Source organism: Carcharodon carcharias, chromosome 2, assembly GCF_017639515.1.
Source record: "Carcharodon carcharias isolate sCarCar2 chromosome 2, sCarCar2.pri, whole genome shotgun sequence".
NCBI lineage: Eukaryota > Metazoa > Chordata > Chondrichthyes > Lamniformes > Lamnidae > Carcharodon > Carcharodon carcharias.
This window is the reverse complement of record NC_054468.1, coordinates 238,347,473-238,374,323: the sequence shown is the minus strand read 5'-3', so window position 1 is coordinate 238,374,323 and position 26,851 is coordinate 238,347,473. Positions and strand designations below refer to the sequence as shown.

Sequence of the window (26,851 nt, the reverse complement as noted above, 5' to 3'; positions counted from 1 at the left end):
AGGGAGGGAGGGGGGTCAGGAGTAGGAGGGAGGGAGGAGGGGGGTCAGGAGTAGGAGGGAGGGAGGGGGGTCAGGAGTAGGAGGAGGGAGGGGGGGGGTCAGGAGTAGGAGGGAGGGAGGGGGGGTCAGGAGTAGGAGGGAGGGAGGGAGGGAGGGGGGTCAGGAGTAGGAGGGAGGGAGGGAGGGGGGTCAGGAGTAGGAGGAGGAGTGAGGGGGGTCAGGAGTAGGAGGGAGGGAGGGGGGGGGTCAGGAGTAGGAGGGAGGGAGGGGGGGGTCAGGAGTAGGAGGGAGGGAGGGGGTGTCAGGAGTAGGAGGGAGGGAGGGAGGGTGGGGTCAGGAGTAGGAGGGAGGGAGGGAGGGGGGGGTCAGGAGTAGGAGGGAGGGAGGGAGGTCAGGAGTAGGAGGGAGGGAGGGGGGTCAGGAGTAGGAGGGAGGGAGGGGTGGTCAGGAGTAGGAGGGAGGGAGGGGGGGGTCAGGAGTAGGAGGGAGGGAGGGGGGGTCAGGAGTAGGAGGGAGGGAGGGGGGGTCAGGAGTAGGAGGGAGGGAGGGGGGTCAGGAGTAGGAGGGAGGGAGGGAGGGGGGGTCAGGAGTAGGAGGGAGGGAGGGGGGGTCAGGAGTAGGAGGGAGGGAGCGGGTGTCAGGAATAGGAGGGAGGGAGGGAGGGGGGGTCAGGAGTCGGAGAGAGGGAGGGGGGTCAGGAGTAGGAGGGAGGGAGGGGGGTCAGGAGTAGGAGGGAGGGAGGAGGGGGCTCAGGAGTAGGAGGGAGGGAGGGAGGGGGTCAGGAGTAGGAGGGAGGGAGGGAGGGGGGGTCAGGAGTAGGAGGGAGGGAGGGGGGGGTCAGGAGTAGGAGGGAGGGATGGGGGTCAGGAGTAGGAGGGAGGGAGGGGGGGTCAGGAGTAGGAGGAGGGAGGGAGGGGGGTCAGGAGTAGGAGGGAGGGGAGGGAGGGGGGTCAGGAGTAGGAGGGAGGGAGGGGGGTCAGGAGTAGGAGGGAGGGAGGGGGGGTCAGGAGTAGGAGGGAGGGAGGGGGTCAGGAGTAGGGAGGGAGGGGGGTCAGGAGTAGGAGGGAGGGTGGTCAGGAGTAGGAGGGAGGGAGGGGGTCAGGAGTAGGCAGGGAGGAGGGGGGGTCAGGAGTAGGAGGAGGAGGGGGGTCAGGAGTAGGAGGGAGGGAGGGGGGTCAGGAGTAGGAGGGAGGGAGGGCGGGGTCAGAGTAGGAGGGAGGGACGGGGGGTCAGGAGTAGGAGGGAGGGGGGTCAGGAGTAGGAGGGAGGGGTGTGTGTCAGGAGTAGGAGGGAGTGAGGGGGGGGTCAGGAGTAGGAGGGAGGGAGGAGGGGGGTCAGGTTAGTAGGGGAGGGAGGGGGGTCAGGAGTAGGAGGGAGGGAGGGAGGGGGGTCAGAGTAGGAGGGAGGGAGGGAGGGGGGTCAGGAGTAGGAGGGAGGGAGTGGGGGGTCAGGAGTAGAGGAGGGAGGGAGGGAGGGGGGGTCAGGAGTAGGAGGGAGGGAGGGGGGTCAGGAGTAGGAGGGAGGAGGGGGGTCAGGAGTAGGAGGGAGGCAGGGGGGTCAGGAGTAGGAGGGAGGGAGGGGGGGTCAGGAGTAGGAGGGAGGGAGGGTGGTCAGGAGTAGGAGGGAGGGAGGGGTGTCAGGAGTAGGAGGGAGGGAGGGAGGGGGGGGTCAGGAGTAGGAGGGAGGGAGGGGGTCACGAGTAGGAGGAGGGAGGGAGGGAGGGGGTCAGGAGTAGGAGGGAGGGAGGGAGGGGGGTCAGAGTAGGAGGAGGGAGGGGGAGGTCAGGAGTAGGAGGGAGGGAGGGGGGTCAGGAGTAGGAGGGAGGGAGGGAGGTCAGGAGTAGGAGCGGAGGAGGGGGGGTCAGGAGTAGGAGGGAGGGAGGGGGGCGGTCAGGAGTAGGAGGGAGGGAGGGGGGTCAGGAGTAGGAGGGCGGGGTAGGAGTAGGAGGAAGGGAGGGGGAGGTCAAGGAGTAGGAGGGAGGGAGGGGGGGTCAGGAAGTAGGGAGGGAGGGAGGGGGGTCAGGAGTAGGAGAGGGAGGAGGGGGTCAGGAGTAGGAGGGAGGAAGGAGGGGGGTCAGGAGTAGGAGGGAGGGAGGGGGGGTCAGGAGTAGGAGGGAGGGAGGGGGGGTCAGAGTAGGAGGTAGGAGGGAGGGGTGGTCAGGAGTAGGAGGGATGGAGAGGGGGTCAGGAGTAGGAGGGAGGGAGGGGGGTGAGGAGTAGAAGGGAGGGAGGGGGGGTCAGGAGTAGGCGGGGAGGGAGGGGGGGTCAGGAGTTCGGAGGGAGGGAGGGAGGGGGTCAGGAGTAGGAGGAGGAAGGGGGGGTCAGGAGTAGGAGGGAGGGAGGTGGGGTCAGGAGTAGGAGGGAGGGAGGGGGGTCAGGAGTAGGAGGGAGGGAAGGGGGGTCAGGAGTAGGAGGCGGGAGGGGGGGTCAGGAGTAGGAGGGAGGGAGGGGGGGTCAGGAGTAGGAGGGGGAGTAGGAGGGGGGGTCAGGAGTAGGAGGGAGGGAGGGGGGGTCAGGAGTAGAAGGGAGGGAGGGGGGGTCAGGAGTAGGAGGGAGGGAGGGGGGTCAGGAGTAGGAGGGAGGGAAGGGAGTCAGGAGTAGGAGGGAGGGAGGGAGGGGGGGTCAGGAGTAGGAGTGAGGGAGGGGGGGTCAGGAGTAGGAGGGAGGGAGGGGGGGTCAGGAGTAGGAGGGAGGGAGGGGGGGTCAGGAGTAGGAGGGAGGGAAGGGGGTCAGGAGTAGGAGGGAGGAGGGGGGGTCAGGAGTAGGAGGGAGGGAGGGGGGGTCAGGAGTAGGAGGGAGGGAGGGGGGGGTCAGGAGTAGGAGGGAGAGAGGGGGGTCAGGAGTAGGAGGGAGGGAGGGGGGGTCAGGAGTAGGAGGGAGGGAGGGGCGTCAGGAGTAGGAGGGAGGGAGGGGGGGTCAGGAGTAGGAGGGAGGGAGGGGGGGTCAGGAGTAGGAGGGAGGGAGGGGGGGTCAGGAGTAGGAGGGAGGGAGGGCGGGTCAGGAGTAGGAGGGAGGGAGGGAGGGGTGGTCAGGAGTAGGAGGGAGGGAGGGGGTGTCAGGAGTAGGAGGGAGGGATGGGGGGTCAGGAGTAGGAGGGAGGGAGGGTGGGTCAGGAGTAGTAGGGAGGGAGGGAGGTCAGGAGTAGGAGGGAGGGAGGGAGGGGGGGTCAGGAGTAGGAGGGAGGGAGGGGGGGTCAGGAGTAGGAGGGAGGGAGGGGTGGTCAGGAGTAGGAGGGAGGGAGGGGTGGTCAGGAGTAGGAGGGAGGGAGGGAGGGGGGGTCAGGAGTAGGAGGAGGAGGGAGGGGGGGGTCAGGAGTAGGAGCGAGGGAGGGGGGGTCAGGAGTAGGAGGGAGGGAGGGGGGGTCAGGAGTAGGAGGGAGGGAGGGGGGGTCAGGAGTAGGAGGGAGGGAGGGGGGGTTAGGAGGGAGGGAGGGAGGGAGGGGGGGTTAGCAGGGAGGGAGGGAGGGGGGGTCAGGAGTAGGAGGGTGGGAGGGGGGGTCAGGAGTAGGAGGGAGGGTGCGGGGTCAGGAGTAGGAGGGAGGGAGGGGGTTCAGGAGTAGGAGGGAGGGAGGGAGGGGGGGTCAGGAGTAGGAGGGTGGGAGGGGGGGGTCAGGAGTAGGAGGGAGGAGGAGGGGGGGTCAGGAGTAGGAGGGAGGGAGGGAGGGGGGTTCAGGAGTAGGAGGGAGGGAGGGAGGGAGGGGGGGTCAGGAGTAGGAGGGAGGGAGGGGGGTCAGGAGTAGGAGGGAGGGAGGGTGGTCAGGAGTAGGAGGGAGGGAGGGGTGTCAGGAGTAGGAGGGAGGGAGGGAGGGGGGGTCAGGAGTAGGAGGGAGGGAGGGAGGTCAGGAGTAGGAGGGAGGGAGGGAGGGAGGGGGGGTCAGGAGTAGGAGGGAGGGAGGGAGGGGGGGTCAGGAGTAGGAGGGAGGGAGGTCAGGAGTAGGAGGGAGGGAGGGGGGTCAGGAGTAGGAGGGAGGGAAGGAGGTCAGGAGTAGGAGGGAGGGAGGGGGGTCAGGAGTAGGAGGGAGGGAGGGGGGGTCAGGAGTAGGAGGGAGGGAGGGGTGGTCAGGAGTAGGAGGGAGGGTGGGAGGTGGGGTCAGGAGTAGGAGGGAGGGTGGGAGGGGGGGTCAGGAGTAGGAGGGAGGGAGGGAGGGGGGGTCAACAGTAGGAGGGTGGGAGGGGGGGTCAGGAGTAGGAGGGAGGGAGGGAGGGGGGTCAGGAGTAGGAGGGAGGGAGGGAGGGGGGGTCAGGAGTAGGAGGGAGGGAGGGAGGGAGGGGGGGTCAGGAGTAGGAGGGAGGGAGGGGGGTCAGTAGGAGGAGGGAGGGAGGGAGGGGGGGTCAGTAGGAGGGAGGGAGGTCAGGAGTAGGAGGGAGGGAGGGGGGTCAGGAGTAGGAGGGAGGGAGGGAGGTCAGGAGTAGGAGGGAGGAGGGGGGGTCAGGAGTAGGAGGGAGGGAGGGGGGGTCAGGAGTAGGAGGGAGGGAGGGGGGTGTCAGGAGTAGGAGGGAGGGAGGGGGTGTCAGGAGTAGGAGGGAGGGAGGGAGGGGGTGTCAGGAGTAGGAGGGAGGGAGGGGAGGGGGGTGTCAGGAGTAGGAGGGAGGGAGGGAGGGGGTTGTCAGGAGTAGGAGGGAGGGAGGGAGGGGGGGTGTCAGGAGTAGGAGGGAGGGAGGGAGGGGGGGTCAGGAGTAGGAGGGAGGGAGGGAGGGGGGGTCAGGAGTAGGAGGGAGGGAGGGGAGGGGTCAGGAGTAGGAGGAGGAGGGAGGGGGGGTCAGGAGTAGGAGGGAGGGAGGGAGGGGGATCAGGAGTGGAGGGAGGGAGGGAGGGGGGGTCAGGAGTAGGAGGGAGGGAGGGAGGGGGGGTCAGGAGTAGGAGGGAGGGAGGGGGGGTCAGGAGTAGGAGGGAGGGAGGGAGGGGGGGTCAGGAGTAGGAGGGAGGGAGGGAGGGGGGGTCAGGAGTAGGAGGGAGGGAGCGGGTGTCAGGAGTAGGAGGGAGGGAGGGAGGGTCAGGAGTAGGTGGGAGGGAGGGGGGTCAGGAGTAGGAGGGAGGGGGGTCAGGAGTAGGAGGGAGGGAGGGGTGTCCGGAGTAGGAGGGAGGGAGGGGGGGTCAGGAGTAGGAGGGAGGGAGGGAGGGGGGGTCAGGAGTAGGAGGGAGGGAGGGAGGGGGGTCAGGGAGTAGGAGGGAGGGAGGGGGGGTCAGGAGTAGGAGGGAGGGAGGGTGTGGGGGTCAGGAGTAGGTGGGAGGGAGGGGGGTCAGGAGTAGGATGGAGGGAGGGAGTGAGGGAGGTCAGGAGTAGGAGGGAGGGAGGGAGGTTAGGAGTAGGAGGGAGGCGAGGGGGGGTCAGGAGTAGGAGGGAGGGGAGGGGGGGTCAGGAGTAGGAGGGAGGGAGGAGGGGTCAGGAGTAGGAGGGAGGGAGGGGGTCAGGAGTAGAGGGAGGGAGGGAGGGGGAGGTCAGGAGTAGGGGAGAGGGAGGGGGGGTCAGGAGAGTAGGAGGGAGGGATGGGGGGTTCATGAGTAGGAGGGAGGGAGGGGGGGTCAGGAGTAGGAGGGAGGGAGGGGGGGTCAGGAGTAGGAGGGAGGGAGGGGGGGTCAGGAGTAGGAGGAGGGAGGGGTGGGTCAGGAGTAGGAGGGAGGGAGGGGGGGTTCAGGAGTAGGAGGGAGGGAGGGGGGGTCAGGAGTAGGGGGGAGGGGGGGTCAGGAGTAGGAGGGAGGGAGGGGGGGTCAGGAGTAGGATGGAGGGAGGGGGGGGTCAGGAGTAGGAGGGAGGGAGGGGGGGTCAGGATTAGGAGGGAGGAGGGAGGGGGGGTCAGGAGTAGGAGGAGGGAGGGAGGGGGGGTCAGGAGTAGGAGGGAGGGAGGGAGGGGGGGTCAGGAGTAGGAGGGAGGGAGGGAGGGGTGGTCAGTAGTAGGAGGGAGGGAGGGGGGGTCAGGAGTAGGAGGAGGGAGGGAGGGGGGTCAGGAGTAGGAGGGAGGGAGGGAGGGGGGTCAGGAGTAGAAGGGAGGGAGCGAGAGGGGGTCAGGAGTAGGAGGGAGGGAGGGAGGGGGGGTCAGGAGTAGGATGGAGGGAGGGAGGGGGGTCAGGAGTAGGAGGGAGGGAGGGGGGTCAGGAGTAGGAGGGAGGGAGGGGGGTCAGGATTAGGAGGATGGAGGGAGGGGGGTCAGGAGTAGGAGGGAGGGAGGGGTCAGGAGTAGGAGGGAGGGAGGGAGGGGGGTCAGGAGTAGGAGGGAGGGAGGGAGGGGGGTCAGGAGTAGGAGGGAGGGAGGGGGGTCAGGAGTAGGAGGGAGGGAGGGAGGGGGGTCAGGAGTAGGAGGGAGGAGGGAGGGGGGGTCAAGAGTAGGAGGGAGGGAGGGAGGGAGGAGGGGGGTCAGGAGTAGGAGGAGGGAGGGGGGGTCAGAGTAGGAGGAGGAGGGAGGGGGGGTCAGGAGTAGGAGGGAGGAGGGGGGTCAGGAGTAGGAGGGGAGGGAGGGGGGGTCAGGAGTAGGAGGGAGGGAGGGGGTCAGGAGTAGGAGGAGGGAGGGAGGGGGGTCAGGAGTAGGAGGGAGGGAGGGGGGGTCAGGAGTAGGAGGGAGGAGGGGGGTCAGGAAGTAGGAGGGAGGGAGGGGGGCGTCAGGAGTAGGAGGGTGGGAGGGGGGTCAGGAGTAGGAGGGAGGAGGGAGGGGGGTCAGGAGTAGGAGGGAGGGAGGAGGGGGTGTCAGGAGTAGGAGGGAGGGAGGGAGGAGGGGGGTCAGGAGTAGGAGGAGGGATGGGGGGTCAGGAGTAGGAGGGAGGGAGGGTGGGTCAGGAGTAGGAGGGAGGGGGTCAGGAGTAGGAGGGAGGGAGGGAGGGGGGGTCAGGAGTAGGAGGGAGGGGAGGGGTGGTCAGGAGTAGGAGGGAGGGGGAGGGGTGGTCAGGAGTAGGAGGAGGGAGGGGGTGTCAGGAGTAGGAGGGAAGGAGGGGGGGTCAGGAGTAGGAGGGAGGGAGGGAGGGGGGGTCAGGAGTAGGAGGGAGGGAGGGAGGGGGGGGTCAGGAGTAGGAGCGAGGGAGGGGTGGTCAGGAGTAGGAGGGAGGGAGGGTGGGTCAGGAGTAGGAGGGAGGGAGGGGGGTCAGGAGTAGGAGGGAGGGAGGTGGGGTTAGGAGGAGGAGGGAGGGAGGGGGGGTTAGCAGGGAGGGAGGGAGGGGGGGTCAGGAGTAGGAGGGTGGGAGGGGGGGGTCAGGAGTAGGAGGGAGGAAGGGGGGTCAGGAGTAGGAGGGAGGGAGGGGGTTCAGGAGTAGGAGGGAGGGAGGGTGGGGGGGTCAGGAGTAGGAGGGAGGGAGGGGGGGTCAGGAGTAGGAGGGTGGGAGGCGGGGTCAGGAGTAGGAGGGAGGGAGGGGGGTCAGGAGTAGGAGGGAGGGAGGGAGGGGGGGTCAGGATTAGGAGGGAGGGAGGAGGGGGGGTCAGGAGTAGGAGGGAGGGAGGGAGGGGGGTCAGGAGTAGGAGGGAGGGAGGGGGGTCAGGAGTAGGAGGGAGGGACGGGGGTCAGGAGTAGGAGGGAGGGAGGGGGGTCAGGAGTAGGAGGGAGGGAGGGAGGGGGGGTCAGGAGTAGGAGGGAGGGAGGGGGGTCAGGAGTAGGAGGGAGGGAGGGAGGGAGGGGTGGTCAGGAGTAGGAGGGAGGGAGGTCAGGAGTAGGAGGGAGGGAGGGGGGTCAGGAGTAGGAGGGAGGGAGGGAGGTCAGGAGTAGGAGGGAGGGATGCGGAGGGGGGTTCAGGAGTAGGAGGGAGGGAGGGCGGGTCAGGAGTAGGAGGGAGGGAGGGGGTGGTCAGGAGTAGGAGGGAGGGAGGGAGGGGGGGTCAGGAGTAGGAGGGAGGGAGGAGGGGGGGTCAGGAGTAGGAGGGAGGAGGGAGGGGGGGTCAGGAGTAGGAGGGAGGGAGGGGGGGTCAGGAGTAGGAGGGAGGGAGGGAGGGGGGTCAGGAGTAGGAGGAGGGAGGGGGGGTCAGGAGTAGGAGGGAGGGAGGGGGGGTCAGGAGTAGGAGGGAGGGAGGGGGGTCAGGAGTAGGAGGGAGGGAGGGGGGTCAGGAGTAGGAGGGAGGGAGGGGGGGTCAGGAGTAGGAGGGAGGGAGGGGGGGTCAGGAGTAGGAGGGAGGGAGGGAGGGGGGGTCAGGAGTAGGAGGGAGGGAGGAGGGGGTCAGAGTAGGAGGGAGGGAGGGGGGGTCAGGAGTAGGAGGGAGGGAGGGGGGGTCAGAAGTAGGAGGAGGGAGGGGGGGTCAGGAGTAGGAGGGAGGCAGGGGGGGTCAGGAGTAGGAGGGAGGGAGGGGGGGTCAGGAGTAGGAGGAGGGACGGGGGTCAGGAGTAGGAGGGAGGGAGGGAGGGGGGGTCAGGTGTGGGGAGGGAGGTCAGGAGTAGAGGAGGGGAGGGAGGGGGTGTCAGGAGTGGAGGGAGGTCAGGAGTAGGAGGGGGGGGTCAGGAGTAGGAGGGAGGGAGGGGGGGTCAGGAAGTAGGAGGGAGGGAGGGGGGCGGTCAGGAGTAGGAGGGAGGGAAGGGCGGAGTAGGAGCGGAGGGAGGGAGGGAGGGGGGGTCATGAGTAGGAGGGAGGGAGGGAGGGGGGTCAGGAGTAGGAGGGAGGGAGGGAGGGGGGGGTCAGGAGTAGGAGGGAGGAGGGAGGGGGGGTCAGGAGTAGGAGGGATGGAGGGAGGGGGGGTCAGGAGTGGAGGGAGGGAGGGGGGTCAGGAGTAGGAGGGAGGAGGGGGGTCCAGGAGTAGGAGGGAGGGAGGGAGGGGGGGTCAGGAAGTAGGAGGGAGGGAGGGAGGGGGGGTCAGGAGTAGGAGGAGGGAGGGGGGTCAGGAGTAGGAGGGAGGGAGAGGAGGCATTCCGGTAGTAGGAGGGAGGGAGGGAGGTCAGGAGTAGGAGGGAGGGAGGGGGGGGGGGTCAGGAGTAGGAGGGAGGGAGGGGGGGTCAGGGTAGGAGGGAGGGAGGGAGGGGGGGTCAGGAGTAGGAGGGAGGGAGGGGAGGGGTCAGGAGTAGGAGGGAGGGGAGGAGGGGGGGTCAGGAGTAGGAGGGAGGAGGGAGGGGGGTCAGGAAGTAGGAGGGAGGAGGGAGGGGGGTCAGGAAGTAGGAGGGAGGGAGAGAGGTCAGGAGTAGGGAGGGAGGAGGGGGGTCAGGAGTAGGAGGGAGGGAGGGAGGGTCAGGAGAAGGAGGGAGGGAGGGGGGGTCAGGAGTAGAGGGAGGAGAGGGGGGGTCAGGAGTAGGAGGGAGGGGAGGGGCGGTCAGGAGTAGGAGGGAGGGAGGGAGGGGGGTCAGGAGTAGGCGGGGAGGGAGGGCGGGGTCAGGAGGGAGGGAGGGGGGGTTCAGGAGTAGGAGGGAGGGAGTCAAGAGTAGAGGAGGGAGGGAGGGGGGGTCAGGAGTAGGAGGGAGGGAGGGGGGGTCAGGAGTAGGAGGGAGGGAGGGAGGGAGGGGGGGGTCAGGAGTAGGAGGGAGGGAGGAGGGAGGGGGGGTCAGGAGTAGGAGGGAGGGAGGGAGGGGGTCAGGAGTAGGAGGGAGGGAGGGGGTGTCAGGAGTAGGAGGGAGGGAGGGGAGGTCAGGAGTAGGAGGGAGGGAGGGGGGTCAGGAGTAGGAGGGAGGGAGGGTGGGGGTCAGGAGTAGGAGGAGGGAGGGAGGGGTCAGGAGTAGGAGGGAGGGAGGGGGGTCAGGAGTAGGAGGGAGGAGGGGGGTCAGGAGTAGGAGGGAGGGAGGGGGGGTCAGGAGTAGGAGGGAGGGAGGGGGGTCAGGAGTAGGAGGGAGGGAGGAGGGTGGTCAGGAGTAGGAGGGAGGGAGGGGGGGTCAGGAGTAGGAGGGGAGGGAGGGAGGGTCAGGAGTAGGAGGGAGGGAGGGGGGGGGTCAGGAAGTAGGAGGGAGGGAGGGGTCAGGAGTAGGAGGGAGGAGGGGGGTCAGGAGTAGGAGGGAGGAGGGAGGGGGGGTCAGGGAGTAGAGGAGGGAGGGAGGGAGGGGTCAGGAGTAGGAGGGAGGGAGGAGGGGGGGTCAGGAGTAGGAGGGAGGGAGGGGGGGTCAGGAGTAGGAGGGAGGGAGGAGGGGGGTCGGAGTAGGAGGGAGGGAGGGAGGGGGGGTCAGGAGTAGGAGGGAGGAGGGAGGGGGGGTCAGGAGTAGGAGGGAGGGGGGGGGTCAGGAGTAGGAGGGAGGGAGGGAGGGGGTCAGGAGTAGGAGGGAGGGAGGGGGGGTCAGGAGTAGGAGGGAGGGAGGGGGGTGTCAGGAGTAGGAGGGAGGGAGGGGGGTCAGGAGTAGGAGGGAGGGAGGGGGGTCTGGAGTAGGAGGGAGGAGGGGGGTCAGGAGTAGAGGAGGGAGGGAGGGGAGGGGGGGTCAGGAGTAGGAGGGAGGGAGGGAGGGGGGTCAGGAGTAGGAGGGAGGGAGGGGGGGTCAGGAGTAGGAGGGAGGGAGGGGGGGTCAGGAGAGTAGGAGGGAGGGAGGGAGGGGGGGTCAGGAGTAGGAGGGAGGGAGGAGGGGGTCAGGAGTAGGAGGGAGGGAGGGGGGGTCAGGAGTAGGAGGGAGGGAGGGGGTGTCAGGAGTAGGAGGGAGGGAGGGAGGGGGTCAGGAGTAGGAGGGAGGAGGGAGGGGGGGTCAGGAGTAGGAGGGAGGGGGGGGTCAGGAGTAGGAGGGAGGGAGGGGGTCAGGAGTAGGAGGGAGGGAGGGGGGTCAGGAGTAGGAGGGAGGGAGGGGGGTCAGGAGTAGGAGGGAGGGAGGGGGGGTCAGGAGTAGGAGGGAGGGAGGGGGGTCAGGAGTAGGAGGGAGGGAGGGGGGTCAGGAGTAGGAGGGAGGGAGGGGGGTCAGGAGTAGGAGGGAGGGAGGGGGGTCAGGAGTAGGAGGGAGGGAGGGAGGGGGGTCAGGAGTAGGAGGGAGGGAGGGGGGTCAGGAGTAGGAGGGAGGGAGGGAGGGGGGTCAGGAGTAGGAGGGAGGGAGGGAGGGGGGGTCAGGAGTAGGAGGGAGGGAGGGAGGGGGGTCAGGAGTAGGAGGGAGGGAGGGAGGGGGGGTCAGGAGTAGGAGGGAGGGAGGGGGGTCAGGAGTAGGAGGGAGGGAGGGGGGTCAGGAGTAGGAGGGAGGGAGGGGGGTCAGGAGTAGGAGGGAGGGAGGGGGGTCAGGAGTAGGAGGGAGGGGGGGTCAGGAGTAGGAGGGAGAGAGGGAGGGGGGGTCAGGGGTAGGAGGGAGGAAGGGAGGGGGTTCAGGAGTAGGAGGGAGGGAGGGAGGGGGCTCAGGAGTAGGAGGGAGGGAGGGAGGGGGGTCAGGAGTAGGAGGGAGGGAGGGTCAGGAGTAGGAGGGAGGGAGGGAGGGGGGGTCAGGAGTAGGAGGGAGGGAGGGGGGGTCAGGAGTAGGAGGGAGGGAGGGAGGGGGGTCAGGAGTAGGAGGGAGGGAGGGGGGGGTCAGGAGTAGGAGGGAGGGAGGGAGGGGGGTCAGGAGTAGGAGGGAGGGAGGGGGGGTCAGGAGTAGGAGGGAGGGAGGGAGGAGGGTCAGGAGTAGGAGGGAGGGAGGAGGGGGGGTCAGGAGTAGGAGGGAGGGAGGGAGGGGGGGTCAGGAGTAGGAGGGAGGGAGGGAGGGGGGGTCAGGAGTAGGAGGGAGGGAGGGAGGGGGGGTCAGGAGTAGGAGGAGGGAGGAGGGGTGGTCAGGAGTAGGAGGGAGGGAGGGAGGGGGGGTCAGGAGTAGGAGGGAGGGAGGGGGGTCAGGAATAGGAGGGAGGGAGGGAGGGGGGGTCAGGAGTAGGAGGGAGGGAGGGAGGGGGGTCAGGAGTAGGAGTAGGAGGGAGGGGGGTCAGGAGTAGGCGGGAGGGAGGGTCAGGAGTAGGAGGGAGGGAGGGAGGGGGGGTCAGGAGTAGGAGGGAGGGAGGGGGGGTCAGGAGTAGGAGGGAGGGAGGAGGGGGGGTCAGGAGTAGGAGGAGGAGGGAGGGGGGGTCAGGAGTAGGAGGGAGGGAGGGAGGGGGGGTCAGGAGTAGGAGGGAGGGAGGGAGGGGGGTCAGGAGTAGGAGGGAGGGAGGGAGGGGGGGTCAGGAGTAGGAGGGAGGGAGGAGGGGGGTCAGGAGTAGGAGGGAGGGAGGGGGGTGTCAGGAGTAGGAGGGAGGGAGGGGGGGTCAGGAGTAGGAGGGAGGGAGGGGGGTCAGGAGTAGGAGGGAGGGAGGGGGGTCAGGAGTAGGAGGGAGGGAGGGGGGTCAGGAGTAGGAGGGAGGGAGGGAGGGGGGGTCAGGAGTAGGAGGGAGGGAGGGGGGTCAGGAGTAGGAGGGAGGGAGGGAGGGGGGGTCAGGAGTAGGAGGAGGGGAGGGGGGGTCAGGAGTAGGAGGGAGGGAGGGGGGTCAGGAGTAGGAGGGAGGGAGGGGGTCAGGAGTAGGAGGGAGGGAGGGAGGGGGGTCAGGAGTAGAGGGAGGGAGGGTGGGTCAGGAGTAGGAGGGAGGGAGGGGGGGTCAGGAGTAGGAGGGAGGGAGGGGGGTCAGGAGTAGGAGGGAGGGAGGGGGGGTCAGGAGTAGGAGGGAGGGACGGGGGTCAGGAGTAGGAGGGAGGGACGGGGGTCAGGAGTAGGAGGGAGGGACGGGGGTCAGGAGTAGGAGGGAGGGGTGGTCAGGAGTAGGAGGGAGGGAGGGAGGGGTGGTCAGGAGTAGGAGGGAGGGAGGGAGGGGGGGTCAGGGTTAGGAGGGAGGGAGGGGGGTCAGGAGTAGGAGGGAGGGAGGGGGGGTCAGGAGTAGGAGGAGGAGGGAGGGGGGGTCAGGAGTAGGAGGGAGGGAGGGGGGGGGTCAGGAGTAGGAGGGAGGGAGGGAGGGGGGTCAGGAGTAGGAGGGAGGGAGGAGGGGGGTCAGGAGTAGGAGGGAGGGAGGGGGGGGTCAGGAGTAGGAGGGAGGGAGGAGGGGGGTCAGGAGTAGGAGGGAGGGAGGGGGGGTCAGGAGTAGGAGCGAGGGAGGGGGGTCAGGAGTAGGAGGGACGGAGGGGGGGTCAGGAGTAGGAGGGAGGGAGGGGGGGTCAGGAGTAGGAGGGAGGGAGGGGGGTCAGGAGTAGGAGGGTGGGAGGGGGGGTCAGGAGTAGGAGGGAGGGAGGGAGGGGGGTCAGGAGTAGGAGGGAGGGGGGAGGTCAGGAGTAGGAGGGAGGGAGGGAGGGGGGGTCAGGAGTAGGAGGGAGGGAGGGGGGGTCAGGAGTAGGAGGGAGGGAGGGGGGTCAGGAGTAGGAGGGAGGGAGGGGGGGTCAGGAGTAGGAGGGAGGGAGGGAGGGGTCAGGAGTAGGAGGGAGGGAGGGGGGTCAGGAGTAGGAGGGAGGGAGGGAGGGGGGTCAGGAGTAGGAGGGAGGGAGGGAGGGGGGGTAGGAGTAGGAGGGAGGGAGGGGGTCAGGAGTAGGAGGGAGGGAGGGGGGGGTCAGGAGTAGGAGGGAGGGAGGGGGGGGTCAGGAGTAGGAGGGAGGGAGGGGGGTCAGGAGTAGGAGGGAGGGAGGGGGGTCAGGAGTAGGAGGGAGGGAGAGGGGGGTCAGGAGTAGGAGGGAGGGAGGGAGGGGGGGTCAGAGTAGGAGGAGGGAGGGAGGGGGGGTCAGGAGTAGGAGGGAGGGAGGGGGGTCAGGAGTAGGAGGGAGGGAGGGGGGTCAGGAGTAGGAGGGAGGGAGGGGGGGTCAGGTGTAGGAGGGAGGGAGGGAGGGGGGGTTCAGGAGTAGGAGGGAGGGAGGGAGGGGGGTCAGAGTAGGAGGGAGGGAGGGAGGGGGGTCAGGAGTAGGAGGGAGGGAGGGGGGGGTCAGGAGTAGGAGGGAGGGAGGAGGGGGGTCAGGAGTAGGAGGGAGGGAGGGGGGGTCAGGAGTAGGAGGGAGGGAAGGGGGGGTCAGGAGTAGGAGGGAGGGAGGGAGGGGGGTCAGGAGTAGGAGGGAGGGAGGAGGGGTCAGGAGTAGGAGGGAGGGAGGGGGGGTCAGGAGTAGGAGGGAGGGAGGGAGGAGGGTCAGGAGTAGGAGGGAGGGAGGGGGGTCAGGAGTAGGAGGGAGGGAGGAGGGGGGGTCAGGAGTAGGAGGGAGGGAGGGGGGTCAGGAGTAGGAGGGAGGGAGGGGGGGTCAGGAGTAGGAGGGAGGGAGGGGGGGTCAGGAGTAGGAGGGAGGGAGGGAGGGGGTCAGGAGTAGGAGGGAGGGAGAGGGGTGTCAGGAGTAGGAGGGAGGGAGGGGAGTAGGAGAGGAGGAGGGAGGGGGGGTCAGGAGTAGGAGGGAGGGAGGGGGGGTCAGGAGTAGGAGGGAGGGAGGGGGGGTCAGGAGTAGGAGGGAGGGAGGGAGGGGGGGTCAGGAGTAGGAGGGAGGGAGGGAGGGGGGGTCAGGAGTAGGAGGGAGGGAGGGGGGTCAGGAGTAGGAGGGAGGGAGGGGGGTCAGGAGTAGGAGGAGGGAAGGGGGGGTCAGGAGTAGGAGGGAGGGAGGGGGGTCAGGAGTAGGAGGGAGGGAGGGGGGGTCAGGAGTAGGAGGGAGGGAGGGAGGGGTCAGGAGTAGGAGGGAGGGAGGGAGGGGGGGGGTCAGGAGTAGGAGGGAGGGAGGGGGGTCAGGAGTAGGAGGGAGGAGGGAGGGGGGTCAGGAGTAGGAGGGAGGGAGGGGGGGGGTCAGGAGTAGGAGGGAGGGAGGGAGGGGGGTCAGGAGTAGGAGGGAGGGAGGGGGGGGGGTCAGGAGTAGGAGGGAAGGGAGGGAGGTCAGGAGTAGGAGGGAGGGAGGGGGGTCAGGAGTAGGTGGAGGGAGGGAGGGGGGTCAGGAGTAGGAGGGAGGCGAGGGGGGTCAGGAGTAGGAGGGAGGGAGGGGGGTCAGGAGTAGGAGGGAGGGAGGGGGGTCAGGAGTAGGAGGGAGGGAGGGAGGGGGGGTCAGGAGTAGGAGGGAGGGAAGGGGGTCAGGAGTAGGAGGGAGGGAGGGAGGGGGGTCAGGAGTAGGAGGGAGGGAGGGGGGGTCAGGAGTAGGAGGGAGGGAGGGGGTCAGGAGTAGGAGGGAGGGAGGGGGGTCAGGAGTAGGAGGGAGGGAGGGGTGGAGTAGGAGGAGGGGGGGGTCAGGAGTAGGAGGGAGGTGGGAGGGGGGGTCAGGAGTAGGAGGGAGGAAGGGGGGTCAGGAGTAGGAGGGAGGGAGGGAGGGGGGGTCAGGAGTAGGAGGGAGGGAGGGAGGGGGGTCAGGATTAGGAGGGAGGGAGGGGGGGTCAGGAGTAGGAGGGAGGGAAGGGGGTCAGGAGTAGGAGGGAGGGAGGGAGGGGGTGTCAGGAGTAGGAGGGAGGGAGGAGGGGGGGTCAGGAGTAGGAGGGAGGGAGGAGGGGGGTCAGGAGTAGGAGGGAGGGAGGGGGGTCAGGAGTAGGAGGTAGGAGGGAGGACGGGGGTGTCAGGATTAGGAGGGAGGGAGGGGGGGTCAGGAGTAGGAGGGAGGGACGGGGGAGGTCAGGAGTAGGAGGGGGGAAGGGGTCAGGGAGTAGAGGAGGGAGGGCGGGGAGAAGGGAGGGGAGGTCAGGAGAGGAGGAGGGAGGGGGGTCAGGAGTAGGAGGGAGGGAGGGGGGTCAGGAGTAGGAGGGAGGGAGGGGGGTCAGGAGTAGGAGGGAGGGAGGGGGGTAGAGTAGGAGGGAGGGAGGGGGGTCAGGAGTTGAGGGAGGGAGGGGGGGTAGGAGTAGGAGGGAGGGAGGGAGGGGGGGTCAGGAGTAGGAGGGAGGGAGGTCAGGAGTAGGAGGGAGGGAGGGAGGGGGGTCAGGAGTAGGAGGGAGGGAGGGGGGTCAGGAGTAGGAGGGAGGGAGGGGGGGTCAGGAGTAGGAGGGAGGGAGGAGGGAGGGTCAGGAGTAGGAGGGAGGGAGGGGGGGTCAGGAGTAGGAGGGAGGGAGGGGGTCAGGAGTAGAAGGGAGGGAGGGGGGGGTCAGGAGTAGGAGGGAGGGAGGGGGGTCAGGAGTAGAGGAGGGAGGGAAGGGAGGTCAGGAGTAGGAGGGAGGGAGGGGGGGGGGGGTCAGGAGTTAGGAGGGAGGGAGGGGGGTCAGGAGTAGGAGGGAGGGAGGGGGGGTCAGGAGTAGGAGGGAGGGAGGGGGGGTCAGGAGTAGGAGGGAGGGAAGGGGGGTCAGGAGTAGGAGGGAGGGAGGGTCAGGAGTAGGAGGGAGGGAGGAGGGGGGTAGGAGTAGGAGGGAGGGAGGAGGGGGGTCAGGAGTAGGAGGGAGGGAGGGGGGTCAGGAGTAGGAGGGAGGGGAGGGAGGGGGGTCAGGAGTAGGAGGGAGCGAGGGAGGGGGTCAGGAGTAGGAGGGAGGGAGGGGGGTTCAGGAGTAGGAGGGAGGGAGGAGGGGGTCAGGAGTAGGAGGAGGAGGGAGGGGGGGTCAGGAGTAGGAGGGAGGGAGGAGGGGGGGTCAGGAGTAGAGGGAGGGAGGGGGGGTCAGGAGTAGGAGGGAGGGAGGGAGGGGGGTCAGGAGTAGGAGGGAGGGAGGGGGGGTCAGGAGTAGGAGGGAGGGAGGGGGGGTCAGGAGTAGGAGGAGGGAGGGAGGGGGTGTCAGGAGTAGGAGGGAGGGAGGGAGGGGTCAGGAGTAGGAGGGAGGGAGGAGGGGGGTCAGGAGTAGGAGGGGAGGGAGGGAGGGGGGTCAGGAGTAGGAGGGAGGGAGGGAGGGGGGTCAGGAGTAGGAGGGAGGGAGGGGGGGGGTCAGGAGTAGGAGGGAGGGAGGGAGGGGGGTCAGGAGTAGGAGGGAGGGAGGGGGGGTCAGGAGTAGGAGGGAGGGAGGGGGGGTCAGGAAGTAGGAGGGAGGGAGGGGGGTCAGGAGTAGGAGGGAGGGAGGGAGGGGGGTCAGGAGTAGGAGGGAGGGAGCAAGAGGGGGTCAGGAGTAGGAGGGAGGGAGGGAGGGGGGTCAGGAGTAGGAGGGAGGGAGGGAGGGGGGTCAGGAGTAGGAGGGAGGGAGGGGGGTCAGGAGTAGGAGGGAGGGAGGGAGGGGGGTCAGGAGTAGGAGGGAGCGAGGGAGGGGGGGTCAGGAGTAGGAGGGAGGGAGGGAGGGAGGGAGGGGGGGTCAGGAGTAGGAGGGAGGGAGGGTCAGGAGTAGGAGGGAGGGAGGGGGGGTCAGGAGTAGGAGGGAGGGAGGGGGTTCAGGAGTAGGAGGGAGGGAGGGGGGGTCAGGAGTAGGAGGGAGGGAAGGGGGTCAGGAGTAGGAGGGAGGGAGGGAGGGGGTGTCAGGAGTAGGAGGGAGGGAGGGAGGGAGGGGGGGTCAGGAGTAGGAGGGAGGGGTGGGGCGGTCAGGAGTAGGAGGGAGGGAGGGAGGGAGGGGGGGTCAGGAGTAGGAGGGAGGGAGGGAGGGGGGGTCAGGAGTAGGAGGGAGGGAGGGAGGGGGGTCAGGAGTAGGAGGGAGGGAGGGAGGGGGGTCAGGAGTAGGAGGGAGGGAGGGAGGTCAGGAGTAGGAGGGAGGGAGGGGGGTCAGGAGTAGGAGGGAGGCAGGGGGGTCAGGAGTAGGAGGGAGGGAGGGGGGTCAGGAGTAGGAGGGAGGGAGGGAGGGGGGGTCAGGAGTAGGAGGGAGGGAGGGAGGTCAGGAGTAGGAGGGAGGGAGGGAGGGGGGGTCAGGAGTAGGAGGGAGGTAGGGAGGGGGGGTCAGGAGTAGGAGGGAGGGAGGTCAGGAGTAGGAGGGAGGGAGGGGGGTCAGGAGTAGGAGGGAGGGAGGGAGGTCAGGAGTAGGAGGGAGGGAGGGGGGGTCAGGAGTAGGAGGGAGGGTGGGAGGGGGGGTCATCAGTAGGAGGGTGGGAGGGGGGGTCAGGAGTAGGAGGGAGGGAGGGAGGGGTGTCAGGAGTATGAGGGAGGGAGGGAGGGGGGGTCAGGAGTAGGAGGGAGGGAGGGGGGTCAGGAGTAGGAGGGAGGGAGGGGGGTCAGGAGTAGGAGGGAGGGAGGGAGGGAGGGGGGGTCAGGAGTAGGAGGGAGGGAGGGAGGGGGGGTCAGGAGTAGGAGGGAGGGAGGTAGGGAGGGGGGGTCAGGAGTAGGAGGGAGGGAGGGAGGGGGGGTCAGGAGTAGGAGGGAGGGAGGGAGGGGGGGTCAGGAGTAGGAGGGAGGGAGGGGGGGTCAGGAGTAGGAGGGAGGGAGGGTCAGGAGTAGGAGGGAGGGAGGGAGGTCAGGAGTAGGAGGGAGGGAGGGGGTGTCAGGAGTAGGAGGGAGGGAGGGGGGGTCAGGAGTAGGAGGAGGGAGGAGGGGGGGTCAGGAGTAGGAGGGAGGGAGGGGGGTCAGGAGCAGGAGGGCGGGTCGGGGGTCAGGAGTAGGAGGCGGGAGGAGGGGGGTGTCAGGAGTAGGAGGGAGGGAGGGAGGGGGGTCAGGAGTAGGAGGGAGGGAGGGGGGGTCAGGAGTAGGAGGGAGGGAGGGGGGGTCAGGAGTAGGAGGGAGGGAAGGGGGGTCAGGAGTAGGAGGGAGGGAGGAAGGGGGGGTCAGGAGTAGGAGGGAGGGAGGGAGGGTCAGGAGAAGGCGGGAGGGAGGGGGGGGTCAGAGTAGGAGGGAGGGAGGGGTGGTCAGGAGTAGGAGGGAGGGAGGGGGGGGTCAGGAGTAGGAGGGAGGGAGGGGGGGTCAGGAGTAGGAGGGAGGGAGGGGGTCAGGAGTAGGAGGGAGGAGGAGGGGTCAGGAGTAGGAGGGAGGGAGGGGGGTCAGGAGTAGGAGGGAGGGAGGGGGGGTCAGGAGTAGGAGGGAGGGAGGAGGGGTCAGGAGTAGGAGGGAGGGAAGGGGGTCAGGAGTAGGAGGGAGGGGGGGGTCAGGAGTAGGGGGAGGGAGGGGGGGTCAGGAGTAGGAGGGGGGGTCAGGAGTAGGAGGGAGGGAGGGGGGCGGTCAGGAGTAGACGGGAGGGGCAGGGGGGGTCAGGAGTAGGAGGGAGGGAGGGGGGGTCCAGGAAGTAGGAGGGAGGGAAGGGAAGTCAGGGAGTAGGAGGGAAGGGAGGGAGGGGCGTCAGGAGTAGGAGGGAGGGAGGGGGGGTAGGTGTAGGAGGGAGGGAGGGGGAGGTCAGGAGTGGAGGGAGGGAGGGGGGTCAGGAGTAGGAGGGAGGGAGCGGGGGTCAGGAGTAGGGAGGGAGGGAGGGGGGGTCAGGAGTAGGAGTGGAGGGAGGGGGGGTCAGGAGTAGGAGGGAGGGGGGGGGGGTCAGGAGTAGGAGGGAGGGAGGGGGGGTCAGGAGAGTAGGAGGGAGGGAGGGGGGTGTGTCAGGAGTAGGAGGGAGGGAGGGGGTCAGGAGTAGGAGGGAGGGCGGGGGGTCAGGAGTAGGAGGGAGGGAGGAGGGGGGTCAGGAGTAGGAGGGAGGGAGGGAGGGAGGGGGTCAGGAGTAGGAGGGAGGGAGGGAGGGGGGTCAGGAGTAGGAGGGAGGGAGGGAGGGGGTCAGGAGTAGGAGGGAGGGAGGGGGGGTCAGGAGTAGGAGGGAGGGGAGGAGGGGGGTCAGGAGTAGGAGGGAGGGAGGGGGGGGTCAGGAGTAGGAGGGAGAGGGAGGGAGGGGGGGTCAGGAGTAGGAGGGAGGGAGGGAGGGGGTCAGGAGTAGGAGGGAGGAGGGAGGGGGGGTCAGGAGTAGGAGGGAGGGAGGGGGGTCAGGAGTAGGAGGGAGGGAGGGAGGGGGAGGGGGTCAGGAGTAGGAGGGAGGGAGGGGGGGTCAGGAGTAGGAGGGAGGGAGGGGGGTCAGGAGTAGGAGGGAGGGAGGGAGGGGGGGTCAGGAGTAGGAGGGAGGGAGGGAGGGAGGGGGGGTCAGGAGTAGGAGGGAGGGAGGGAGGGGGGGTCAGGAGTAGGAGGGAGGGAGGGGGGTCAGGAGTCGGGGGGAGGGAGGGGGGGGGTCAGGAGTAGGAGGGAGGGAGGAGGGGGGGTCAGGAGTAGGAGGGAGGGAGGGAGGGGGGGTCAGGAGTAGGAGGGAGGGAGGGAGGGGGTGTCAGGAGTAGGAGGGAGGGAGGGGGGGTCAGGAGTAGGAGGGAGGAGGGAGGGAGGGGGTCAGGAGTAGGAGGGAGGAGGGAGGGAGGGGGTCAGGAGTAGGAGGGAGGGAGGGAGGGGGGGTCAGGAGTAGGAGGGAGGGAGGGAGGGAGGGGGGGTCAGGAGTAGGAGGGAGGGGGGTCAGGAGTAGGAGGGAGGGGTGTGTGTCAGGAGTAGGAGGGAGTGAGGGGGGGTCAGGAGTAGGAGGGAGGGAGGGGGGGTCAGGAGTAGGAGGGAGGGAGGGAGGGGGGTCAGGAGTAGGAGGGAGGGAGGGAGGGGGGTCAGGAGTAGGAGGGAGGGAGGGAGGGTCAGGAGTAAGAGGGAGGGAGGGAGGGGGGGTCAGGAGTAGGAGGGGGAGGGAGGGGAGGTCAGGAGTAGGAGGGAGGGAGGGAGGGGGGGTCAGGAGTAGGAGGGAGGGAGGGAGGGGGGGTCAGGAGTAGGAGGGAGGGAGGGAGGGAGGGGGGTCAGGAGTAGGAGGGAGGGAGGGAGGGGGGGTCAGGAGTAGGAGGGAGGGAGGGAGGGGGGGTCAGGAGTAGGAGGGAGGGAGGGTCAGGAGTAGGAGGGAGGGAGGGAGGTCAGGAGTAGGAGGGAGGGAGGGGGGTCAGGAGTAGGAGGGAGGGAGGGGGGTCAGGAGTAGGAGGGAGGGAGGGGGGTTCAGGAGTAGGAGGGAGGGAGGGAGGGGGGTCAGGAGTAGGAGGGAGGGAGGGAGGTCAGGAGTAGGAGGGAGGGAGGGAGGGGGGGGTCAGGAGTAGGAGGGAGGGAGGGAGGGGGGGTCAGGAGTAGGAGGGAGGAGGTCAGGAGTAGGAGGGAGGGAGGGGGGTCAGGAGTAGGAGGGAGGGAGGGAGGTCAGGAGTAGGAGGGAGGGAGGGGGGTCAGGAGTAGGAGGAGGGAGAGGGGGTCAGGAGTAGGAGGAGGGAGGGAGGGGGGTCAGGAGTAGGAGGAGGGTGGGAGGGGGGGTCAGGAGTAGGAGGAGGGAGGGAGGGGGGTCAACAGTAGGAGGGTGGGAGGGGGGGTCAGGAGTAGGAGGGAGGGAGGGAGAGGGGGGTCAGGGTAGGAGAGGAGGAGGGGGGGCAGGGTAGGAGGGAGGGAGGGAGGTAGGAGGGGAGGGAGGGAGGGAGGGGGGTCAGGAAGTAGGAGGGAGGGAGGGAGGGGGGTCAGGAGTAGGAGGAGGGAGGGAGGGAGGGGGTGTCAGGAGTAGGAGGGAGGGAGGGAGGGGGGGTCAGGAGTAGGAGGAGGGAGGGAGGGGGGGTCAGGAGTAGGAGGGAGGGAGGGAGGGAGGGGGGGTCAGGAGTAGGAGGGAGGGAGGGAGGGAGGGGGGGTCAGGAGTAGGAGGGAGGGAGGGAGGGGTGGTCAGGAGTAGGAGGGAGGGAGGGAGGGGGGGTCAGGAGTAGGAGGGAGGGAGGGAGGAGGGCTGTCAGAGTAGGAGGAGGGAGGGAGGGTGTCAGGAGTAGGAGGGAGGGAGGGTCAGGAGTAGGAGGGAGGGAGGGAGGTCAGGAGTAGGAGGGAGGGAGGGGGGCCAGAGTAGGAGGGAGGGAGGGGGGTCAGGAGTAGGAGGGGAGGGAGGGGGGTCAGGAGTAGGAGGGAGGGAGGGAGGGAGGGGGGTCGGAGTAGGAGGGAGGGAGGGAGGGGGGGGTCAGGAGTAGGAGGGAGGGAGGGAGGTCAGGAGTAGGAGGGAGGGAGGGAGGGAGGGGGGGTCAGGAGTAGGAGGGAGGGGGGGTCAGGAGTAGGAGGGAGGGAGGTCAGGAGTAGGAGGGAGGGAGGGGGGTCAGGAGTAGGAGGGAGGGAGGGAGGTCAGGAGTAGGAGGGAGGGAGGGGGGTCAGGAGTAGGAGGGAGGGAGGGGGGGTCAGGAGTAGGAGGGAGGGAGGGAGGGGGTGTCAGGAGTAGGAGGGAGGGAGGGAGGGGGTGTCAGGAGTAGGAGGGAGGGAGGGAGGGGGTGTCAGGAGTAGGAGGGAGGGAGGGAGGGGGGGTCAGGAGTAGGAGGGAGGGAGGGAGGGGGGGTCAGGAGTAGGAGGGAGGGAGGGAGGGGGGGTCAGGAGTAGGAGGGAGGGAGGGAGGGGGGGTCAGGAGTAGGAGGGAGGGAGGGAGGGGGGGTCAGGAGTAGGAGGGAGGGAGGGAGGGGGGTTCAGGAGTAGGAGGGAGGGAGGGAGGGGGTCAGGAGTAGGAGGGAGGGAGGGGGGGTCAGGAGTAGGAGGGAGGGAGGGGGGGGTCAGGAGTAGGAGGGAGGGGGGGTCAGGAGTAGGAGGGAGGGAGGGGTGGTCAGCAGTAGGAGGGAGGGAGGGGGGTTCAGGAGTAGGAGGGAGGGGGGGTCAGGAGTAGGAGGAAGGGAGGGGTGGTCAGGAGTAGGAGGGAGGGAGGGGTGGTCAGGAGTAGGAGGGAGGGAGGGGGGTCAGGAGTAGGAGGGAGGGAGGGGGGGTCAGGTGTAGGAGGGAGGGAGGGAGTGAGGGAGGTCAGGAGTAGGAGGGAGGGAGGGAGGTTAGGAGTAGGAGGGAGGGAGGGAGGGGGGGTCAGGAGTAGGAGGGAGGGAGGGAGGGGGGGTCAGGTGTGGGAGGGAGGTCAGGAGTAGGAGGGAGGGAGGGAGGGGGGGTCAGGAGTGGGAGGGAGGTCAGGAGTAGGAGGGAGGGGGGGTCAGGAGTAGGAGGGAGGGAGGGGGGGTCAGGAGTAGGAGGGAGGGAGGGGGGGGTCAGGAGTAGGAGGGAGGGAGGGAGGAGTAGGAGGGAGGGAGGGAGGGGGGGTCAGGAGTAGGAGGGAGGGAGGGAGGGGGGGTCAGGTGTGGGAGGGAGGTCAGGAGTAGGAGGGAGGGAGGGAGGGGGGGTCAGGAGTGGGAGGGAGGTCAGGAGTAGGAGGGAGGGGTGGTCAGGAGTAGGAGGGAGGGAGGGGGGTCAGGAGTAGGAGGGAGGGAGGGGGGTCAGGAGTAGGAGGGAGGGATGGGGGGTCAGGAGTAGGAGGGAGGGAGGGAGGGAGGTCAGGAGTAGGAGGGAGGGAGGGAGGTTAGGAGTAGGAGGGAGGGAGGGGGGGTCAGGAGTAGGAGGGAGGGAGGGAGGGGGGGTCAGGAGTGGGAGGGAGGTCAGGAGTAGGAGGGAGGGAGGGAAGGGGGTCAGGAGTGGGAGGGAGGTCAGGAGTAGGAGGGAGGGAGGGAGGGGGGGTCAGGAGTAGGAGGGAGGGAGGGGGGGTCAGGAGTAGGAGGGAGGGAGGGGGGGTCAGGAGTAGGAGGGAGGGTGGGAGGGGGGTCAGGAGTAGGAGGGAGGGAGGGAGGGGGGTCAGGAGTAGGAGGGAGGGAGGGGGGTCAGGAGTAGGAGGGAGGGAGGGGGGTCAGGAGTAGGAGGGAGGGAGGGGGGTCAGGAGTAGGAGGGAGGGGGGGGTTAGGAGAGGGCGAGGGGGGGTCAGGAGTAGGAGGGAGGTCAGGAGTAGGAGGGAGGGGGGTCAGGAGTAGGAGGGAGGGAGGGGGGTCAGGAGTAGTAGGGAGGGAGGGGGGTCAGGAGTAGGAGGGAGGGAGGGGGGGTCAGGAGTAGGAGGGAGGGAGGGGAGTAGGAGGGAGGGGGGTCAGGTGTAGGAGGGAGGGTCAGGAGTTGCCGGGAGGAAGGAAGGGAGGGGGGTCAGGAGTAGGAGGGAGGGAGAGGATGTCAGGAGGAGGGTGGGATTCAGGAGGAGGGAGGCTCAGGAGGGAGGGACTGCTGTCAGGAGGTGGGAGGGAGGGTGGGGGAGGGTGGCAGTCGGGGGGTCGGAGAAGGGTGTCAGAAAGGGGAGGTGTTCAGGAGGAGGGGGGGGAGGGTGGTGGTCTGGAGGGGGGGTCGGGGGTGGGTGGCAGGAGGAGAGGGGAGAGGGTGGTCAGGAGGGGGGAGGGGTGTCAGGAGGAGGGAGGGAGGGAGGGGGACCAGGTGGAGCGGGGTGAGGGTTATCATTGTATCACACAACTCCCGAGAGTGGAAGGTGAACTCGTTCGAGTTTGGTTTTTTTTTCATGAAATAATATAATGTTCCTGTAAAACGTATTGATTGTGGAGCATTTTGAGCTGTTTGAATGCATTTCACCCATTGTTGCCTTTGCAGCTGTACTGGAGCACTTGAAGAAACTGGAGAAATGTGCCAACGAGCTGGCCACAGAGCAAATGGAAGCACAGCACAGGGCACAGGTTCTGGAGCAAGAAAAAGCAGTTGTCCAGAGACTGAGATCAGAAAGGGATGCACTGAGGACCAGAGTGATGGCACAGTCTGGTGGAGTAAGCGATGGTTTGAGCATGCGTGTGCCTTCTGCTTTTGTTTTAGTGTGATACTCACTGTCCGATGCAAGACTGCTTTTCTTCACCTTTTCTTCCTTGAAAGTCTTTCTCATGTTTCATTTAGAAACATCCAGCCGCTTGTAGCAGTGGGAGATCTTCTAGGGGACCGTGACCATTGTATCATAAAGTTTAGGTTCATTATGGAAAAGGACAGGGAACAATCCAGAGCATGGATGATTAATTGGGATGAGAAGAGAATGCATCTGAGTTGAGTGAGTTGGAATCAAATGTTGGCAGAAAAGATGGTGGCTGAACAATGGGGCACCTTCAATGAAAAAGTATTGTAGATAATATCAAGGCATATTCCCTTGAAGGGGAACGGTCAGATAAATAAATCCAAAGCGTCCTGGATGACGAGAGAGATAGAGGTAAAAATGAAAAGGAAGAGTTGCACATACTACAAATGTCAGGTAGAAAATACAATGGAGAATGAGGCTGAAAATAGAAGGACCAGAGGGGACTTGAAGAAACTGATAAGAAAAACAAGGAGAGAGCATGAATAGAGGTTGGCAGCGAACATAAAAGGAAATCCCAAGGTCTTCTATAAGCATCTAAATCATAAAAGCAAAAACAGAAAGACTCAGCAGGTCTGTCAGCATCGGCGGAGAAGAAAAGAGTTGACGTTTCGAGTCCTCATGACCCTTCGACAGAACTAGGTGAATCCCAGGATGGGTTGAAATATATGCTGGTTTAAGGTGGTTGGGGGTGGGGGGGGGGGGGGGGGGGGGGTGGTTGTAGGCAAAAGCAGTGATAGAAGCAGATCTTAAAAAGATGTCACAGACGGCAGAACAAAAGAACACATAGGTGTCGAAGTTGGTGATATTATCTAAATGAATGTGCTAATTAAGAATGGATGGTAGGGCACTCAAGGTATAGCTCTAGTGGGGGTGGGGGGAGCATAAAAGATTTAAAAATATTTAAAAATAATGGAAATAGGTGGAAAAAGAAAAATCTATATAATTTATTGGAAAAAAACAAAAGGAAGGGGGAAGAAACAGAAAGGGGGTGGGGATGGAGGAGGGAGGTCAAGACCTAAAGTTGTTGAATTCAATATTCAGTCCGGAAGGCTGTAAAGTGCCTAGTCGGAACATGAGGTGTGGTTCCTCCAGTTTGCGTTGGGCTTCACTGGAACAATGCAGCAAGCCAAGGACAGACATGTGGGCAAGAGAGCAGGGTGGAGTGTTGAAATGGCAAGCGACAGGGAGATTTGGGTCATTCTTGCGGACAGACTGCAGGTGTTCTGCAAAGCGGTCGCCCAGTTTACGTTTGGTCTCTCCAATGTAGAGGAGACCACATTGGGAGCAACGAATGCAGTAGACTAAGTTGGGGGAAATGCAAGTGAAATGTTGCTTCACTTGAAAGGAGTGTTTGGGCCCTTGAACGGTGAGGAGAGAGGAAGTGAAGGGGCAGGTGTTACATCTTTTGCGTGGGCATGGGGTGGTGCCATAGGTGGGGGTTGGGGAGTAGGGGGTGATGGAGGAGTGGACCAAGGTGTCCCGGAGGGAACGATCCCTACGGAATGCTGACAGTGGGGGTGAAGGGAAGATGTGTTTGGTGGTGGCATCATGCTGGAGTTGGCGGAAATGGCGGAGGATGATCCTTTGAATTTGGAAGCTGGTGGGGCGATAAGTGAGGACAAGGGGGACCCTATCATGTTTCTGGGAGGGAGGAGAAGGCGTGAGGGCGGATGCGCAGGAGATGGGCCGGACACGGTTGAGGGCCCTTTCAACAACCGTGGGTGGAAAACCTCGGTAAAGGAAGAAGGAGGACATGTCAGAGGAACTGTTTTTGAAGGTAGCATCATCGGAACAGATGCGACGGAGGCAAAGGAACTGAGAGAATGGGATGGAGTCCTTACAGGAAGTGGGGTGTGAGGAGCTGTAGTCAAGGTAGCTGTGGGAGTCGGTAGGCTTGTAATGGATATTGGTGGACAGTCTATCACCAGAAATTGAGACAGCGAGGTCAAGGAAGGGAAGGGAAGTGTCAGAGATGGACCACGTGAAAATGATGGAGGGGTGGAGATTGGAAGCAAAATTAATAAATTTTTCCAAGTCCCAACGAGAGCACGAAGCAGCACCGAAGTAATCATCGATGTACCGGAGAAAGAGTTGTGGAAGGGGGCCGGAGTAGGACTGGAACAAGGAATGTTCCACATACCCTTAAAGAGACAGGCATAGCTGGGGCCCATGCGGGTACCCATAGCCACACCTTTTATTTGGAGGAAGTGAGAGGAGTTGAAGGAGAAATTGTTCAGTGTGAGAACAAGTTCAGCCAGACGGAGGAGAGTAGTGGTGGATGGGGATTGTTCGGGCCTCTGTTCGAGGAAGAAGCTAAGGGCCCTCAGACCATCCTGGTGGGGGATGGAGGTGTAGAGGGATTGGACGTCCATGGTGAAGAGAAGCGGTTGGGGCCAGGGAACTGGAAATTGTTGATGTGACGTAAGGTGTCAGAGGAATCATGGATGTAGGTGGGAAGGGACTGGACAAGGGGAAAGAGAAGGGAGTCAAGATAACGAGAAATGAGTTCTGTGGGGCAGGAGCAAGCTGACATGATCAGTCTACCAGGACAGTTCTGTTTGTGGATTTTGGGTAGGAGGTAGAAGCGGGCCGTCCGAGGTTGGGCGACTATCAGGTTGGAATTTGTGGGAGGAAGATCCCCAGAGGAGATGAGGTCAGTGACAGTCCTGGAAACAATGGCTTGATGTTCAGTGGTGGGGTCATGGTCCAGGGATAGGTAGGAGGAAGTGTCTGTGAGTTGACGCTCAGCCTCCGCGAGGTAGAG

At 66.6% G+C, this 26,851-nt stretch overlaps 1 protein-coding gene across 1 annotated transcript in view; it reads left to right on the top strand.

Moving 5' to 3' along the window:
* cenpo (centromere protein O) overlaps window positions 1-26,851 on the top strand; it is a 99,161-nt gene that overhangs the window by 55,465 nt on the left and 16,845 nt on the right. Inside the window, exon 2 of the mRNA XM_041207938.1 lies at window positions 23,795-24,010. Within this exon, the coding sequence (XP_041063872.1) occupies window positions 23,795-24,010 (216 nt within the window). The remainder of the gene's footprint in view (window positions 1-23,794; window positions 24,011-26,851) is intronic.